This window comes from Podarcis cretensis, assembly GCF_951804945.1.
Source record: "Podarcis cretensis genome assembly, chromosome: 1".
NCBI classification, from domain to species: domain Eukaryota; kingdom Metazoa; phylum Chordata; class Lepidosauria; order Squamata; family Lacertidae; genus Podarcis; species Podarcis cretensis.
In genome coordinates, this window is record NC_137170.1 from 52,777,887 (window position 1) to 52,797,744 (window position 19,858).

Consider the following 19,858-nt stretch of genomic DNA (forward strand, 5'->3'; position numbering starts at 1 on the left):
TTCAGAAGCCATAGTTCCTGACTCCTAACTTGCTCATACTAGATATTGAGGTCTTTGAGCCCTAAAATGCTTTTATTTCTACCCTTTCCCCAAGAAATACAAAGTAAGCGACAAGAAAGGAAACGAAGGACAACAGCAAATCCAGTGTACAGCGGAGCTGTCTTTGAGCCTGAGGTAACAATTTTTGCTTATAAAATAAGTAAATAACTTGCTGAAAAGCATTTTGCTCATTGCTTCAGCCTTCTAGGTGTATGAAAACAATCACATTCGAAGCTAGACAGTGGGGCTGTCATCACTTAAGAGAGCATGAAGGACAATTATAAATGGAAAGAAGTTTCCTACTTTATACTTTCTTTCCCTTATATCTTCCCTCCTCCTCCTTCTCTGGCATGATTCCAGACTTGGCATTGAATTATTTCTCTCATCACAAGTGGGATCAGCCCGTAATTGTGTGAAAGACTAGTTTTTCTACAGGGTAGTATCCAAACACTGAAACGATAATGGACATAATCTGAAGAAAGTTAAACCTACATTTGATTCTTACTGAAATTTATGGATTTAAGTGCAAAAGCCTGTTTGCTTCAATGGGACTCAACACTTGTGTTCTTCCAGATTTTTTATATAGTCACTCTGTGTGTGTGTGTGTGTGTGTGTGTGTGTGTGTGTAGATGTAGCTTTCACTTGCCAAAACAGTTGACTACTTTCTTCCTTTCTTCTGTAAAGCGCAAGAAGAGCGCAGTCACATACCTGAACAGCACAATGCATCCTGGGACACGTAAACGAGGTAGGTGTCTCATAATAGCACCTCCCTGTATGTTTATTTCCCTTTCTTTTGGACTGAAATAAAACAATATAGAAAATAGTTTTGTGGTACTGAATACACATCATAGGTATGCTGTAACCCTGGTAGGCAGCTACTCTACAGAAGCATCCTTGGTTGGTAGGCTTTGAGGGTAATCTGGAATGAATAAGGATATAAATGGGAGAATTTCCTGTGTGTAAACTTGGCCCAGTAAAGATTCCCAACCCAGATTAGTAAATGTAACCTGTCATGCAGACTAGAAGGGGGGTGCCAAAGTGGTAACTGAGCTCCCATTCTGAGACTCTTCCTGTGTAGTGACTAAGTGCGTTTGGTCCGATGTTAGGACTCACTGTTTATGAAATTATTTCTTGTGCTGTTAAGAACATGTTCAGGTTTCTTTGAAAGGCGAGTTACTTGATAGTTGATGAAATCGTGTGGCAACCATGGTACTCTTAAAATTATTACAGGGATGCTTGCAAAATTCTTCCCACCCAATTTTCTCCTTAGATTTCAAGGTTCTGAATTCTTGATCTTGCTTGTGGAATGGCACCAGTAATCTGCCATTTTTCCATTTTTAACATACAGACTTTGTTTAGACTGCTACACATGCAGTTCGCTAGTTTTCCATTTGCATACTCCCCCCCCACACACACACTTTACAGGTTACTAACCCATGCCAGCAAAGGCGAACATTGATTAAAATACTAACGAAAAAGGCAGTAGTAACATGGTCATATCTATTCATGTGCCCTAGTGTGTATCTGTAAACTGTTAAGGGTTAGGAGTAATGTTGCAAATGGAAAACTCTGGCAAACTGCACATAAGCCCTGAGATGTATTTTAGAAATTGTCCATGTAAAACTGTAAGGCAGGTAAAGCAGAGCATGGGGCAGCCAATCCATGGAACAAGAAAAGAACTTGGGATATCTATTTTATTCCTTGATCTAAACTGTGCTGCTTCCACTGTGAACAATATATCTAGTATTAAAGGAAAGAGAGCCCAGTTGAAATTGAGATGGTGTGAACTGTGGAAGGTTTGCTCAAAAACACTTTTCCTTGAGGAGGGAAGGTTTCTGCATTCTCCCTGCATCTTGAACCTTTAAGCGTTGTTTGGCCTTCAAGAAGCAGATGATGCACAGTTTTTGAAGTTTTGAGATGAAGCCCTCTGTTTCAGTATGGTGTGACAGCTATCGACATGGTTGAGTTCAAGACAGGTTAAGTTAATTCCTGATGCTTTGGGTGACCCTAAGATCAACAGAGAATGTATGTTGATGGCCAGGAATCAGAAAGGTACTATATCATCAATGCTTGTTGTTGCTAATACACCACCAAGCATGTCTGTTTTGTGTCTGAGACAAGTTACTACTGATCTGCTCTCGTGTAGTGGTTGCTGTGTTCTTAGAGCCAGCCAATTGTACAGTAGAACTAAGCTTGGCTTTGAGATTAATTTATTTTGACTCTGTTCAGTGCTAAATATCATGAGTGAGCACTGAATGCCCTTTCTGTAATGCTTTCTAATGTTTCCTCTGCTCCTGGGCCTGTTGTTTCAAAAACAAATGGCCAGGTCAGAGGACGTAAGTTGTATAATACTTGATATTTCAAATGTTAAAAGATATATGCACTATGTACCTAGTAGGATGAGTGTGTTCATGCACATGAGTGTTTGGGTGAGTTTTTAGGTAGCTGAGCAGTTTCAGTAGAGTGCATTTGTCTCTTCCTGTTTAGCCCACTGATTTGAATTTGCTTAAAATGATAGTGCCTGATATTATTACTATTACTAGTCTTTGGCAGCTTTTGGCATTTTGAAAATAAGGTGATGGTCTCATTGCAGTTTACATTGAGCAGGCTTTACTTTCCCCAAAAATTGCTGCCATAACTGCTCAGTTCAGCTATTAGTGCATTTCCCCAGGAGATCAGATGTTCAGAGGAGCCCTTCTTTCCTTGCATAATTTGTTTCTCACCTGAAGCAAAATTGGATGTACTGGGTTTTTTTTGCACTGATGTTGGCTTTCTGTCCCTCAACACACAGAGGGCATTGGCCTTCAGTGCCACTTTCCATCAGAGTTGTTAGGTGCCATTTACTGAAGATAATGATTACTATGCATGTTTAATTTGATCTTCCTGCCTCTTTTCTCAGTCTCTAGCTTCACTTATTGACTGCTTAAATATCTTTATATATATATATATATTCCTCTCTGAGCATATGCCTCTCATCAATCATCAGAGTAGTGGTAATGCAAAAGACAAAGATTGGTGTCTCCTACAGTGTTGTGATTTCACTTGGAATAATAGCACACTTTATCGTGAGTTATATCTTCCTACAGTTGGCAGGATAGGATTTTAACAACTCTTCATACTTGCAGATTTGCTTTGTTGAGGCTTTCTCCCACCTAGGCTACCATGCAGCTCCTTTTGCTGAGAGAGATCTCATGGGGTTGCAGGCCATAATTTTCTCTGGCATTTGTGGAATGTTGTGAGTTTTTCTTAGCACAAAGGTGGTATTTAGATGTAGGTTTCACCTTAGGCTCACTGAGGGTGATTTACCAATGGTCATAACAATGTGATGGAGATACCATGATAAATTAGAGTGGTAGAAATCATGGCAGCTTTTCTTTGCCAGTGGAATTTGGGGGTGGTAAGTTAAAAGTTAAAGACTTTAGTGTGGTTATAGAGATATATTGGGAGTAGCGCTCTTTCTGAAGGCATGTGATTTCTCTCTTGTGATACCATCCTTCCTTACACAATTCTCCTATAAGTGTCTTAAAAATAACTTTACAGTCCTGACTTGGCTTTCTTTCACTCGTGACTATAATACTAACTTCTTCTCTGTACTACATCACTTCCTTTTTTTCATGCTAGCCAATGAGGAGCACTGGCCAAAGGTATGTAAGATTATTTCCCCTCCCCTTTTTGTTCCCTTTTGTTAATGTGTAGGTCGTCCACCTAAATACAACACGGTGCTGGGGTTTGGGGCTCTGACCCCCACATCCCCTCTGTCCAGTCATCCTGACTCCCCTGAAAATGAAAAGACAGAGACCACATTTTCTTTCCCCGCAACTGTTCATCCTGTGTCCCTGCCCAGCCCCAGCTCCACAGACGTAAGTAATTCTTCCTGAGAGGTTTGCTGTTCGAAGAGACCGTGGAGACTTCAGAATTTGGTTCTTTAGATGCACTGGTATTATGGTAAACTGCAATAATATGACCCCCTTCTTCAGCCCCCTACACTTCTACTTGTACCTATTCACCCCCCCCCCAAACTCTGGAGTAGTATATACAGTATATATCTATATGATATCCACAGGACATGCCAGAATGTTCATATCCTAGAATCATAGAATTGTAGAGTTAGAAGGGGAAATATTTCAAAGTTCTGTAAGCCCTTCCCAGATGCACAGTGAAGCAGTGAATTAAAGACAGTGCATTTGTGATATATTTCAGCAATCTAGTGGCAGGAGGAGAACGGATCCTGTCACACAGAAGCCTTAGGAACAATTATGTATTATTACTGAATCAATAAAGTAAGGAGAAATTCTTGCTCAAGATAGTTGGACACAGCGTTAGTGGAGTCAGAGTGAGTGCCTTCACTGACACCTGGCAGTTGCTTCTCGTTTATGGATTCTGCATACCTATATGGGGGAAAGTTTTCTTTTCTGTGAAAGTATCCTTCTGGTATGTGAGCCCAGTTGCCTATTCTGCCAGTTTAGCACAGGCTGTTGCTGAATTAAAGTTGATCTAACCCATAGCTTGATCTGCAGCACTGTCTGTTTTTGGAGAGTGTGGGTGGTATTTTTTTATTACTCAGAAGGGAGGTAAATCCATCCTTCTCATGATAGGTGGGTTCGAATTGGAAGTTCTGGACTCACAACCTTGGTCAAGTCTCATCACTTCTCTGTACCTTCGTTTCCTCATAATAAATAGCTCCATGGTTGTAAGACCCAACTAATGAACACATTTTACACACAATCAGACTTGCATAACTTTTATCTTCTAGTGGGCTGCACTAGATGTTCCTCCAAACTGTTTTTTATGCTGCTGAGCTAAGAGCCTCTGCATCTCATTCATGAAATATGCAGCTTGAGGATTGCTCTAACTTACATAACTGTATCTGTAGCCTCATTGTTGAAGCAGCCAAGAATAGCCAAATCAGGAACACCATCAGTATCTTTTCTGCACTGCTGGGTATTGCAAAAGATAAAATCAACAGGCAGCATTCCTATAGGATGCAAGTTCTGTGTTAAGAGCCATAGTCATTCATTCTCTAGGTATTGTATTATTCATGAAATCTCCCAAACTATCACAAGGCAGTAGTAAAAATTGATCCAAACAAAGAAGACTTTCCTGCTGATTTAGCATGGCGTGCACACATGCACATGAACACATTCTACTTATAACAGGTTTGACAAAGGTTGCTAGATTCTTAAGCACATTTGTTTTATAAATAAAGCACTAGGACAGTGAGCTCATTGTCATTCCAGTTGATGTCTGTTGCACATTTTTACATAATGTTCTGAGCTTTCGGTAATGATGTAATTCTGATTAGCCATCAGCCTTCAAGCCTAGAGTGTTTTGTTAAATATCCATCCACCAAACATGTATACACATCACATGAATGTATTGCTTCCTCCAGAAATTCACCTCCTATTTCACTTCAGTGGTGTGTGTTTTTCGGAGAATTTATGGTAAATAGGTTTGTTTTCAGTTGTGTCCCTCCACTCACCGAAGACTCCTTAATCCAAAATAGGATTCCTTTAATGGAATGGGGGCAGGCATTGTTTGCTGATTTCCCCCCATCTCTCTGCAGTCCGTAGACCTTCCCTGGTCTGCTCCAAAGGATTGTGGAGGTTGATGGGGCAGGTGGCCCCCAGAAGATAATGAAAACTGCTTCCCTTCCATTCATGGAAACCTCTGCTAGTACAGAGTATTGCCCATTAATGGAGAGAGACAACTGAGTACAACCTTCTGATCTTGTTAGCTTCTGAATATCTTTAACTTCCATAATCAGTTACTCAGATTAAGATGCTCATTAGGTTTCAGCTCCACTTCAACAGGCACTCTAGGGCTAGGATGTGGGATCTGTGGCCTTCCAGATGTTGCTGTGCTCAAACTTTCATTAGTCTTGGCTAGCACAGCCAGAGGTCAGGGGATTTTGTAAATTAGTTCAGCAGTATTTGGAGAGCTACATGCTCTCCACCCCTGTTCTAGGGAAACCTCGTTGTGTTTGTCCTCCATGCAGTCACAAAATACAAGAAAAAAGTTGGCCTTTTGAGTTTGGGTAGTCGTAACACAGGGACGCAGGTGGCGCTGTGGGTTAAAGCCTCAGCGCCTAGGACTTGCTGATCGAAAGGTCGGCGGTTCGAATCCCTGCGGCGGGGTGCGCTCCCGCTGCTCGGTCCCAGCGCCTGCCAACCTAGCAGTTCGAAAGCACCTCCGGGTGCAAGTAGATAAATAGGGACTGCTTACCAGCGGGAAGGTAAACGGCGTTTCCGTGTGTGGCTCTGGCTCTGGCCAGAGCAGCGATGTCACGCTGGCCACGTGACCCGGAAGTGTCTCCGGACAGCGCTGGCCCCTGGCCTCTTAAGTGAGATGGGCGCACAACCCCAGAGTCTGTCAAGACTGGCCCGTACGGGCAGGGGTACCTTTACCTTTACCTTTTAGTCATAACACTTCAAGAGATACATGAAAGTTTAACTCTGTCTGTTGAGTGGACAATATGAAACTGGCTGTATTATTATAGATTGAACTACTTTAGAACCCAACAATGCTCAAGTCACAGGGGATCCAACCCTGTTATGTTTTGTGAAACTCATCTTAGCTACTGCTACAACAACTACTACTACAGAGTAGTATGACTGACTTAAAAGCTGGTTTTCATTAAGTCCCCCCCTTCCCCCCATAATTTGAACATTGGAATCCAGCACTCATTTGATATGTAGAACTTGCAAAATCAAAGCATCTTTACATGCCAAAGTCAGGATAGCACAGTAAGTTTAGGAATTAATAGAGAGAGGCTTGGTTTTCAAAGTCAAAGTTTAAGCCTCAGCTAATGTTTGTGGGTAATATACTCCCACCCGCCCGTGGTTGGTATTCTGGCATCATTTAATATGTATTCTTAATAAAGATGGGCACATTAGCATGCTATGTAAGGCAGTAGAAAACATCTGGCATAATTCAAATCCTACCACTGCTCAGTTTGATATGGAAGATTGAATTACATATTTTAAGGAGGCTGTGACACTTTTATTTCTTTCAAATTTTATCCCTCTATTCTGAATTTGAAGGAAGCTTTAGAGATTGGGATTTGGATGTAGCAATTTTCCAGAGCAGCCCTCAGTTGATTGAAATTCATGTATTAAGCCATTTTCTGTTACCTTATTTCTGTTCTTTTTTGCTCTTCTTCTCTTTCTGCATTTCTGTACAGAGATCTACAAATAAAAATAGTAACTATGAGATGGTAACGGCAGAAGGAAAGAGAGAAAAGGAAACTAAATGGCTTTGCTAAGAATTTTGCATCCTAAAGTGAAGAGATAAGGAAGGGAAAGTAATGCAAAGAGTCATGCAAAACTGACATGTTCTTGCTATTAAAACTAGTACTGGGGCCTTTGTTGACATTTTACAGCTGGGGATGGTGTTTTGTGTTAGTCTGGTTTGGTCAAGGTTTTCCATCTCTTCTATCGAAAGGCCAAGTTTACGTAAGATAAATCAGAAAAAGTATACCTATTTCTGGATATTGCAGTGATGCACCAAGGTTAAAGTTATACTAGGCTTAAAGTGGTGCATTAACTTAATTTTGCAAGCAGTGCCTTCTACTTCCAAAATATTGAAAAGATGATGGCCCATGAAACACATTTCTTAGGAAAGAATGTAGCTACCTTAAGAGGTAGCACCCAGGTGAAATTATGATTATGCTCATGCTAAGCATGCCCAAGGCTAGATTCCATAGCCTTTTGCAAACAATAATTTTATTGCACAATATATATGTAGATCTTACTCATATTTGCAGAGAATCCAGGCAGGCTTTTTCCTCAGTGCTGTTCCCCAGATATCACATTTTGCCAACGTGTAGACCACAGTTCTTTTGCCAATAGAAAGCATTAATTTTATATTTTATCTCTGGCCCCCACCTGCCTAACCCATCCCCTTGCTTTCTTGTTTTGATTTGGCGTGTTGTGTGGAATGAGGCTGTACAGATGTCACAGGCACCTAGAAATGGCCATGACTTCACTGCTCACAATCAGTACAATTTTCTGCCCCTATAGCTGTGCATATTTTGCTTATTTGCTTAGAGGCTTATCAATCCAGTGTGGTCATATAGCCATTGAAAATAAAGACATACAATAGCAGCAGCAGCCACCACAGCAAATCTCTCTTATCCATCATGGTTAATGATATCAGCTTTTATTCCTTGTATATGTGTTAGTTTCACTCCTCTCCAGCACTGGAATATTCATATTCACTATTTGATTTATGTACTCTGTCCCCAAACAAAATAAGCACCTCAGTATAGTGAGCTCCTAGTGTTGGATCGGGCTACTAGTGTTGGATTTAAATTATTAGTTGCTTCCTACAAAAGTCTCTAATGGAGCAATCCTAACTATAGAAAGCTAGCATAAGTAATGCTGGCATGTTACAGTGGCAAAAGTTACCCCTATTCCAAACTCAGTTCAGAAGGAATAGGACACTCTTTGCCAGCTACATTGGCTGGGCTGCTGGGTCACTTGACTGAGCCAGAAGGTGTTTGGAAGAGGTGTAAGTCTCTCCTTGCTCTGCCACATCTCCAGAATGCCCCCTTCTGGGGGGAACTTGTGCTAGTGTAAGTGATACCGTCTTAAGATCCACCGGCTGAGCACCCATTGAGATCTGCCATATCCAAATTCTATCATCCCAATGGATCCTAGGTTTCAATTACACTGCAAGTGACTTACAATCTTTTAGTTTTTAACTTTTTTGTAACAAAAAACAGAAGCTAAAGCATTCTGCACTACCAGGGCCACCTGTCCCTCAAGTGACAGCAGTGGATACAGGAAGACACTCAGACTATGGACCTTTCAGAATGAGTCTCACCCTGCCAAGAGCAGATTGCATGCCATTCACCTGGTCAGAAGATCCACCTGCTAATCCCTCTTGGCTGAATTAAGACTCATGTCATTGGTCCTCATCCAGTTCATTATCATGACAGGTCACCAATCAGCAGGTCCACTGCCTACCTGCAGAAGATGACATAAGAGCTGTGTGTCATCAGCATGGTGATGACAGCACACTCTCAGACGCTGTCTAAACCCACCCAGCATTAAGTTAAACGTGGGTGACAAGTTCTGCACCTCCTGGAGAACCGAACCTATTGCGGCACTTTAAATATGTTTTCCATACAGTGGATCACTGGGACTTTCACCCCACATTTAATTTCACTTACTTGAAAATAAGATGGGTGTGATTCTTAACTATATAAATAAGTGATCTGTGCTTTATAGTTTGAAATTGTACTAGGGTAGACATGGTGGCATTTGAAGAAGCTGTGGCCCTTGATGTTCCTTGTGGTTCTTTTCTGTCTGAAGAAAGTGGATCTAGTCGTCAGGCACCCTTTGGTAGCTTTCTTTCTGTGTTTCATGAAAAGGATATTATTTTGGGGATTTCATTCACTTAGGACTTTACTTTGAACTGGAATTTAGTTTTCAAAGTTTGTAAGTTCCCTTTCCCCCCTCTAATTTTATAGGGTGATATCCATGAAGATTTTTGCAGTGTTTGCAGGAAAAGTGGGCAGTTGCTGATGTGTGACACGTGCTCACGTGTGTATCACTTGGACTGTCTGGACCCACCTCTGAAAACTATTCCCAAGGGCATGTGGATCTGTCCCAAATGTCAAGACCAGGTATTGTTTGACACAAAAGGGGAAGCCTCTCGCAATGGTTCTCTGCTTTTGACAAAATGGGTGGGGCACATGGCTTAGACTTTGAGAGGGTGAAAATATCTGACCTGAACGGAAATGGCCTCACAAATTCAAAGCCATCAAACGTTTGCTTTTCTGTTCCACATCTCAGGGTACTAAACAGCCATTTATTTGCCATAGCAAAGCTCGAAGACTTACGGGGAAGATTCCCTTTGATCCACTTGCATCTTTATCTATTTCTGCTGCCACAATATATATATATATAATGTTAGCTTCATTCTACAATACATGTGTTGGAAAGTCCAGTACAGTATTTTAAGGTCTAGGACAAAGCTACATGCTGGAAAACCAATGTTTGCATGATAATGCAGGGACACAGGGCATTTTACAGGTGAGAGTTAGCAGGCATGAGATAGATGCTAAATCTTTCCCCATAGCTGGCTTTGAGAGCAAAATAAGCCCAGCTGGGGAGGAACGTTTTGTGATGAATAACCACATGATTAAACACCCGTCTCCCACCCACCAATTCTCTTCTGGAAATGCCCCGCTACTCCTGCATTGCTGTTAACCAACAAACACATTTGTGGGAAATGCATGTTTGCCAAAGTAACATGTAGTTTTCTCCACGGAGACTGCTCTTTGCTATCAGAGTATTTTTCCTTTAGCTAATTAGATCAGCAGTTTGTGAATCATGAAGTCACAATCCTCTCTACTGGCAAGTTTTAAGATCAGATATGTTGTCTCTTCATTCCTGTTCAGCTTGTTAAAATTTCATCAGCAGAAAATGTTTGTAGATGCAAGGGAATGTACAAAATTGCTGACATGGTGATTAAACAGGCTTCCCTTGTGGGAGGTTTAGCACAGATGTGTGAGTATTTCATGCTATTAAATCTTGAGGGTCTTCCCAAACTATTGTGGAGGTTTTTGTGTGTGCAGTAAATGCAATGTTTACTTTCTTGAAGTGCGTGTTGAGTTGTGGATCAGGCATCTTTTTTGGATAATGCTTCTGTTGAGGAATTTCCCCAGTACTCAAACCTCAGTATTCTTTTGCTTGGAATTTCCTTCCCCCCTCCCCGCTCCCCATTTCAGCATACTATTTTGAGTGCTGTGTATAAGCTGGTTGTGAATATCACAGGCACATATGTTTTAGTGATTATTAACACAATTCCCCTTCTTCCTACTAGTGCCTCACTGTTTTGTTATCCATTTAGGGATTTTTATTTTTTTTAATTAATTCTTTAGGGGCTGAATGCTTGCCTGCTGAAACAACCAAGCATAGAAATGATCATGTAATTGCCTTCATCTTCTTTTTTAATGTAGACTTTAAAGCAACAAGGCTACCCTTCCTTACCATTTTATGAAATTTGTGTTTTTTATTTAGTTCTTGAAAGGTTACGTGTTATCCCCATGCACTTGATAGCACTGCAGCACAGTCTTCCTCTCCCTCCTTTTCATATGTGGATATAGTCTGGTTCATTTCTTTATCCCATTGGCCTCCCACATCCATCACATGTCAACAAAGCATCAGGCTTCTTGTCCCGGACCAGAACTAACAGCATCCCAAGAGTAGAACAAAGGGGAATTTTAAGTTGTTTTATTGCCTGGGGAGGGCCTAAGAAGAGAATGGCATTGATTTTAATAGTTGTTGTGAAAGAAACCCTTTAGCGTGTGTCATCTTTCCTAGAGGTAGAACACGTCAGCCAAGTGTTCCTTCTCCTTTCTTTCAGATGCTAAAGAAAGAAGAAGCAATCCCGTGGCCAGGAACTTTAGCAATTGTTCATTCATATATTGCATACAAAGCAGGTAAGAAAATGGTGCAGGGCTTGGCTTGGTTTTCTTTTCTTTGGAAAATGTTACTTTGAGGAAGGGAGTAGGATGTTTGTTTTCAGAAGGAAATTAAGAGCTGACTGAATGATAACCCCAGTAATGAAATGGATATGACAGCTTCATCTGACTCTCTTTATGTCTGCACCTGCAGCTTCAGGTATGGTCCAGTACTGGCTTTCCATTGTGCAAAAGCAGCTGAGAGATCCCATCTGCAGGGCATAATTGATACATCTGATGTACTCTCTTTCACAGCAAAAGAAGAGGAAAAACAGAAATTACTGAAATGGAGTTCAGATTTAAAACAGGAAAGGGAGCAGCTAGAACAGAAAGTCAAACAGCTCAGCAATTCTATAACAGTAAGTATTACTGTGCTAAATGATGGTTTGTTTATCCTCTGTGTTCCACTAGAAGCTACAGCCGTGAATCTTAGAAAATGACTGTTTACTGTGACCAATCACAGTATCAGTTCTGAGCCATGCTTCACCACAGCTTTGCCGTGGTGGTGTTTTTTAAAAGTCTCAGCGGCTTCTTATGTTTGTTAGAGCTTCTTTTTCTCTGCTAAGTCATAGTTGTAAGCTATATGCTGTAGTCGTGGCTGTGAAATAGCATTTGCTTTCTTTGAACTCTTTGGTTTGCTATGTGGGCTATATTTGGTATGGGAGCCATGTTGTATCCACCAGGTGCTTTGACAAAGAATCTGTTTTTGCAGTCTCTTGTGGATCTTGGGATCCCTTTGCTTTCTCGTTTGGGCCTTTTTTTTATGAGCGCACTCATTAATGCAATGTCGTTCCAATCTGCTTCAGAAATGTATGGAAATGAAGAACACCATCCTGGCAAAACAGAAGGAAATGCACAGTTCATTGGAGAAGGTAAAACAGTTAATTCGCCTCATCCAGGGCATCAACCTTTCAAAACCCATAAACTCTGAGGGCAGTTCCGTCGCCATCTCCAATGGCATGGACTCCACCAATAACGCAAAGGCTGCCGCCGCCTCCACCCCAGCCTCTTCCCCCTCCCAGAGCTGCATGGTGAACTGTACCAAGGGCGACGAGACTAAATAACATAGCACAGGAAGAAGGAGCCGGGGGAGATGGCGGCGAGGCAGAAGAGCAAAACAATAAAACTCTAGAAAAGAAAAGCTGGATTTCTTCTGGAAAGCGCAAAACTCTTTGGTTCCAGAAAGAGCGCGAAGAGGCTTGTGCCAGGCAGCACCAGAGTTGCCAATCGATCCTCCTTATTCTGTGTGTACGTGCAAAGTTTGGACCATGTTACATGAATAGTGCCAGCTGGAGGTTCTTTGCCAGCACCATGCCAAGTTAAATAATATATTTACTCTCTCTCTCTCTCTCTTTCTCTCTTTTACACCAGTGTGTGCCTGCAGCAGCCTCCACAGCCACTCTAGGTTTGTTTTGTTTTTGTTTTTATTTGGGGGTGGGGAGCAGGGAGGAGGAGCAGGTTTCAAATCTTATCTGCAGACCAGTTTGTTTAGCTAAGGAAACTTCAAGTCCAAAGAGCCTGTGGGCTTTTCCTGTTTCTGAATTCTCCGTACTACTAAACCAAAAATCCAGAAATATGAATTAACAAGTCCTAGGGTCCAGAGAGGGTGGGGTGGTGGGAGTGGGGACCAAGCCTATCCAATAAGCAGTATTCACTATTGTTTTGACAGGAGAGACAAAAAGGAATGGGGAAGGGTTTTTCACTAAGTATCTAGTGCACACTCAGGCTGGGGATTACTAGATTGGCAGCTTTGGGTTTATCCACTTTTTTTCCAAATAGACAAGTGAAATAAATTGCTGGTTTGGGCATCACATTGGCCCAGGAAGCTTTTGCTGAGGAAAAGGAGAAGGGAGGGGGACTAATATAATCAGCCTGGGGTTTCAGAAAAGCGGGTCATGACTGAAATGAAAATTCCAACTTTTTTTTTTGTACACTTGTCAAGCAAAAGTGATATTCCAAACAGTACAGCACATGTCCCAAACATATGGCCCAAATAGTAAAAAAAAAAAACAAAAAAAATTAAAATGCCTGTTTCCTTTGTTTCCTTTCTCTTTTGGTTACAAATGTAAGGAATAGAAAAGCTGTTTTTTTCAGGCTGACAGTCCGATTAAAGAGGTAGATGGGACCTTGCATGGTATAGATTAGAAGTAATAGTGTCAGTGAGATACAGTGAGTCTTTGTGAGTCCGTGTGTCATCGTTTTGGGCACTGTTTTTTATGCAAGGGCAAAATCTTTGTATCTGGGGGAAAAACAACTTTTTTAAATTAAAAAAGAAAAAAGATATTGAGGTCTTCCTAGTGTTACTTAAAAATAAGATCAAGGTAAGAAACATTGTAAAAATTACAAAAGTGCTATTTGTTTCCTAAACAAGTGATTTCTATTAAAAAGGTGTCAGAACTGGAGAAAATGCTGTGTACTTAGAATTTTTTAACACAGGTTTTGCTTATGATGTTGCCATTCTGCTGTGTTTCTGTTTGGAAAATGCCTTGGGGGTGAGTGTCGAGAGATTGTCATGCCATTCAAATAGCCTGTGGGATTGAACTGCATCCAGTCTGCAAACCTTCCTCCAAGTGGTGGAATTTCTCCTCTGTTAAGCTGCATTGGCAGCATTTAAAAATCTTTGTCGTTATAGCACCTAGATTATAGGGAGAACGTGGAGACAAAGGATTTTAGCGTTGAGATCTGGCTCTGCTTAGCACAGCTTGTCTGTCTTCTGAAGCAAATTGTCGCAGTAATTTCATGCTATTAAAATGCTGGTGCTGGACATGAGATGAGCGAGTCTGAAATAGCCACCTTTGCATAGACAAGTGCAAACGGCCAATATTTCATACCCTTTCACTTCCATGGCAGCACTCATGTTGGCGTAAGTCATGGCAGTCAGCCCGGGTCCATGTTAGAAAGTCTCTCCTCTGTCAGACAGCCAGTGATGGTGCTGCCATGCTTTTACTATTCTGTGTTGAAGAACTATGCATCCTAATGCACTTTATTTACATAATCACCTGAATTTTGTTCCTGCCACTCATGGTTTGTGGCGGTTTCTTTACTTCTAGCCTCCAGTCTTCTCCCTCAAGGACTCCTCAGTGACACTCAGTTATGCTCACGGTCCAGCAGCTGATTTTTTATCACTATACATATCAGTGAAGAGTAAGGACAATTCGTGTCAAATAGCCTTAGCTTTACGTTTGAAAAAGATCAGGCCTTACCATTTGACTTTTGATACTCCATAGTGAAGTTGGCAGCTTTCTAAGTACCTGGTGTTATTAGCAAGTAAAGCCAGAAGGCAGCCAATCAGGAAAATTGCTCAGAGGAAATAACACTTTTTATAGCAATACACAGAGCAAAATATCGTTGGGGGCATGTTTGAGAGGCCTTTTCATCTTGTGACCTACCAAGACAAATGTAGCCCACCAGATCCCTGATAATTCTCCTGGTTTTGCCTGCCTTTGAGTGCAGCATACAAGCAACCGTGTGTGTTGGGTGGTTTGCATTTGGCTTGATGGGTCACGCAATTTGCAAACCTACATTTAGATATTCTGAGTGTAACGGGTGAAAAATAGACAAGTCCTCGTATTTCAGGCCAAAAGCTGGATTTCCAGCAGCAAGGAACAGGAGGAAGCCAATTACCCTCTTCTGGTTGATAAATTTTTGTTGGCTGTTGACAGAGGCAGGCGAATGGGATTTCTGATTTCAGCTGTTCCCATGTTCATGTGGCCCTTCCTTCCCCTCACCAAACACACTTGCCATCCTTGTATTCTTTTCCCTTAAAGCCATAGGTTCGTTCAGAATGGCCACACATGCATGAATTTGGGCAATGGCCATCATGCCCTCTTAGCCTATGATGTAAGGTGCAGGGAGTGCAGAACTATTTGCTTTATCTTAAACATGGAACAGGTGCCAAAAATAGTGATCTTGTGTTGAATTCTCTGCCTCCTTTGTGTTCTGCAAACCCTGCAGTGTCGTCAGGTTATGAAAAGTTGTACCACACAGTGCAGAGAGGGAAGACGAAAGCTCAGTGCAAGGCAGTTGTAAGGGGAAGGGGAAGAGAGTCATGTGTTGATCTGCCCTGAGGAAGGGGCATTTGTCTGCTACCTTCCACTTTTAAGCAATTTAAAAACTGTGCCTCAGCAAAGTAGTATTAATAACATGCTACCTTTATGCCCCCACAATGGGGCTCACAGTTAACCCCTGGTACTTTCTGAAGGGAAAACAATTTATTATACTAAGGTCTCCCATGTGTTGAAACCTTGCTTTGGATTTAGCCATGGGGTTGTTGTTTTTTTGGGGGGGTTACTTTACATTTGGCCTCTCTTGACTAGTGACATCTGTAGTACAACTTTGCTTAGCCTGCAGCACTGGAGTGATCAGCTAGTTTAAAGTGAAGAGCAGCAAGGTACTCTTGTGAATCTTTAATTGTGTCATTCTTCTGATTTTGTGTGTACTTCTCTCCTTGCCCCTTCATCCCTGCCTCGCTGGCGTCTCCTGTCCTGGAAATGCCACCAGCTAAGTTTAAGAGGGATTTGGCTTCTGGAAATATAGCAGGAGGAGAAAATAAAGTTTGGGCATGTTTTGTCTGGCTGTGCAGAAAGATCCTTGCTTGGGTAGCAGATGTGTCAGATTTCCTTTTGCCTTGAGAAAACGTAGGGGAACCACAGTATCCTTTTTCATCAGGGTAACAAGTTTGTCACCCTGATTTTCTTAGAATTCAGAAACATAATTAGTACTATGAGAGGACAGTGTTCTGCACCTGAAGGCTGGATCCTGGCTAGTTGCTTGCATGCAGATGACATTGCTTATTTACATCCTACTCCTAAACATTCTGCAGGAGTTGCCTGCTGCTGCCTTGGCTCATTTGTGGTACGCTGTGTGAGTGTCAGGGTGTATGCTCATGGGCTGGTGCAGCAAAGTCCAGAGAGTACCCATCCATATTTGAGGATGCAGCTGGGAGTTATTATTTGCAATTGAAAATGGAAATAATGGATTGTGTGGTCAGACTCCATTAGTTGTTGTAAGGTGGAACCTATTTGAACTTGTGACTTTTCTGGTGCTAAAGAAGTCTTGTACCAGATTTAATCTTTTTTTTTTTTTACTGACGAGACACTGTCACAAGAATAACTACAGCTTCGTAGTTGTTGGGAAATTGCAGCAAGCATAGCCCATGCATTTGTGATTGGAAAATACAAATTAGAAGATGATAGGCAGTACTTGTGCAAAAACATTTCTCTCATTCGGCCCAACAATTCTGTGTACTTTCAACCCCCCCAGCCCCAGCACTGTAACATTGCTATTTTAGTTTGGTGCCCTTGGTCAATCCAGCAATGCAGTGTACATCTAACAGTGTCCCCATTCAAACAGGTTTGCAAATGCAGCTATTTCCTGTGTCCCACACACTTCTAAGTATAAGGGGGAAGTCCCACAGTTGTATCTAGGTCCAGGGTAAGCAGAAATGCCTCCCCCTCCCCCCAATAAAGTTTAGGAGGCTTTTTTTTTTACTTGTTTTCTAATATGTATGCAGGTTACAACAATGCTCAATTATGTGCTAAATCCCGGTTTAACCCTCTGCAAATGACATTGCAGGTAACAAAAACAGAAAGGCCTAAACTCAGTGACAATTACAGCATCTAATTTCCTTCCCATCAGCTGAGGATGATAAGAAGCCTCTTTGTTATGGGGTCTATAATTTTGCCCAGGTGCTGACTGTTTCTTTACGTGACCAAGAATGGACAACAGCAAACATTCCCAGGTGAAGCTGTCATTATCTGCATCAGTGTTGGCAGCTTTTAGAAATGGCTCTGCACAGCACCTCCATTTTTATTGTGGTTGGGTTGGAATAAATAGTTATTGACCCTGGCATTTATCATCCCCCTTCCCCTAGCACATGCTCTGCTTGAGTTTAGCCAGGGCTCCCTTTGCAGCTCAGTTACGTGAGCCTAGAGGTTGAGTGTTGAGTCCACCATCCACTCCCCCAGCAATAAGTGCTGTACCTGCATCCCTATCTGCTGGGGAGTCTGCTCACTCCACAGTGCCACACCTGTACATCCCCACAGTGAAGGAAGGCGCCTTGTTGAGAGAACGTGCTTTAGCAAGGATTGGGCTAACCTGGTCCTTCACTCTTCACTCTTCCTATGGGATTGAACAGCAGGGGTCTACACACCCTTGCTGGCTGCATTGGAGTCTTTCAGTAGCACACCAATTGAAAAGTCCTATTAGTGCCAATTTACATTAAGAACAACAGGCCTGTGAGAAGTGAACCAAGACTAAGAACGGGCATTATCAATAAAGTTTTATCTTGAAATTTTATGTCAGTTTGGTCATATCTGAACTAGCAAATACTGAATAGTCCTTAGCTTTTCTACTCTGTCAAGTCCAAGTGGTTTGTTGGATGTTACACTCACCTGTGGCTTATGTTGTAGTTTCATTCCATTCTTCGGTAGTAGAGGAAATGGCAGTGGGCTGCTTACTAGCCAACTATCCCATCTGTGACTCAAGACCATTGTTGAAGCCAGAATATTTCTAGTAACTGGAATAAGGACTCTTTGAAATAAGTGGTCTGTGAAAGAGGCCATGACCCTAAAAGGAAATTCACAGCCTTTGTTTTTAAGGCAGTGGGTTTCTAAACCCTCCTCCCCCATGTACACTGATGTATTGATTCATACATAGCCAGCATCCTCCCATCTCTTCTTCTCCTGATGTTTGTGCCAGATAAACTCAACCTCACTCGTACTGCCTCTGCATCCATCCTGAGTTCCCATACCTTTAAGTGAACTGGGCACAATATTGCTTTCACAGATCAACACCCTGTGAATGTTATATGGATGCATGACTTCTGTTGGTTAGGTGGGTTTCTTTTTTGTTAAGTTTTTCTTTTTCTTTTTTTAAGAAATTGAATAGCCTGGTGCTCATAGTGATTTGCAGTCTCTTTGCTGCCTTCTTTTCTGTAGCCTTCCAGTCCCTTGTGGGTTTGGTACAATTGTGTCTAGATTTTAGTCTATTAAGGTGGGAAGAAAAAGAAGGGGTCCAGAATAAACGATCAATTTGTATTTATTTAACATTTTACTAAATAAAACTATGAAATCTATTGTCTCTAGTTGTTTATCATGCAGCTGTGTTCATGTGTGCTGACCCCCCTTTGCTTTGTCCACACTGAAGCTGCAAACGAAGAGAAATGCAGCTTCTCCCATCAAAGCTGAAGGTTTAACTGCAAACAGGTATGTTGTGCCACACCCTAAAGGTGCAGACACTGCAGGCAGATCAATATTGGCACTTCCAGGATTTGGAAAGGTGGCTGCTTGCCAATCATGGCAGGGGTACTGCCAGGGAGCTAAGAATACATAATTGAATGAAACTAAGGCTAGCCCGAGGCCTAATTCTAGTGTATGCCCCATATAAATAGAGAACACTCAGAGCTGCGTTTCAGCTCCCCTCTCCCATCACTCCCAACACTCAGAGCTGCGTTTCAACTCCCCTCTCCCATCCTTTCAATTCTCCTCACTTGGCCTTTCCTCATGGGCCTGGGGCCCCATTGCAACAGTTTTCTTCACCATCACATGCTTATAGTATAGGCAAGAGTCTTTTGTCCATTTAGTGCTCTGCTATCCTATATTGAGCTCCTTTCTCCCATTTTCAAAATCCTCCAATGCAATGTGGTCTTTTCCCAGCTGTACTGACCTTATGCTTCCCTCCAGTCCTCCTCATTCTACACTTTGAGGCTGTTCTTCTGAGCAGTTAAAGGTTTGCAATATCTATGATATCACAGCTGATTAGCCACAAAAGCAGGTAGGGGACCTTTACAGCACGCCTGCAAAGCTGAACCTCTCCTATACTTATTATTTCTTGGCCTGTAGAAAAATAAAATATAAAGTTTTATAATGGTAAAGAGTCTGGGCTTCAGTTTCCCTTCTTTACAGAATTTAAAGCTCCCTGGACCTGCAAGGAGAGTTGGCAATGACCTGAACTTGGCAAAGTCTACTGCAGTCACTGACAGCTTGGTCCTATAAGGGCTGTAGAGTAAGTCAACTGGGCTTCAACTTCTGGTAATAGCTTCCTGTATGGATTGTGCCAAGTGGGTGGTAACTAAGTTTTACTCAGAAAGTAGACCTGTTGAAAATGATGACTAATTAACTTGTCTAAGGCTCCCTAACTTCAGTGGATCTACTTCGAGTAAAAGAAAGTTGGATACCATGCAGAATACTTTCCTGTCCCTGGCAGATTTGTGGGTTGTAGCCAAGAGTTCTCTGAAGGAATTGTTTCTCTAGTTGGTTCTCTCTCCTGTTCCTCATTTTCATGACTAGTAGAAATGAGGAAAGCATTAATACTATGTGGACATAATAACCAAACAACTCTCACAGCAGC

At 41.8% G+C, this 19,858-nt stretch overlaps 1 protein-coding gene across 5 annotated transcripts in view; it reads left to right on the top strand.

Moving 5' to 3' along the window:
- The window catches only part of PHF21A (PHD finger protein 21A), a 136,240-nt gene extending 123,391 nt beyond the window's left edge, over positions 1-12,849 (top strand). For 3 of the 5 annotated variants that reach the window (XM_079951457.1, XM_079951455.1, XM_079951456.1), the window contains exons 12-18: positions 95-174; positions 724-784; positions 3,736-3,899; positions 9,512-9,667; positions 11,413-11,488; positions 11,765-11,868; positions 12,316-12,849. In XM_079951457.1, coding sequence (XP_079807583.1) covers positions 95-174; positions 724-784; positions 3,736-3,899; positions 9,512-9,667; positions 11,413-11,488; positions 11,765-11,868; positions 12,316-12,573 — 899 coding nt within the window. In that variant the 3' untranslated portion in view covers positions 12,574-12,849. Of the gene's footprint in view, positions 1-94; positions 175-723; positions 785-3,660; positions 3,684-3,735; positions 3,900-9,511; positions 9,668-11,412; positions 11,489-11,764; positions 11,869-12,315 lie in introns of all 5 variants that reach the window. The other 2 variants (XM_079951459.1, XM_079951458.1) reach the window with 1 other exon arrangement.
- The last annotated feature ends 7,009 nt before the right edge of the window (positions 12,850-19,858 follow it).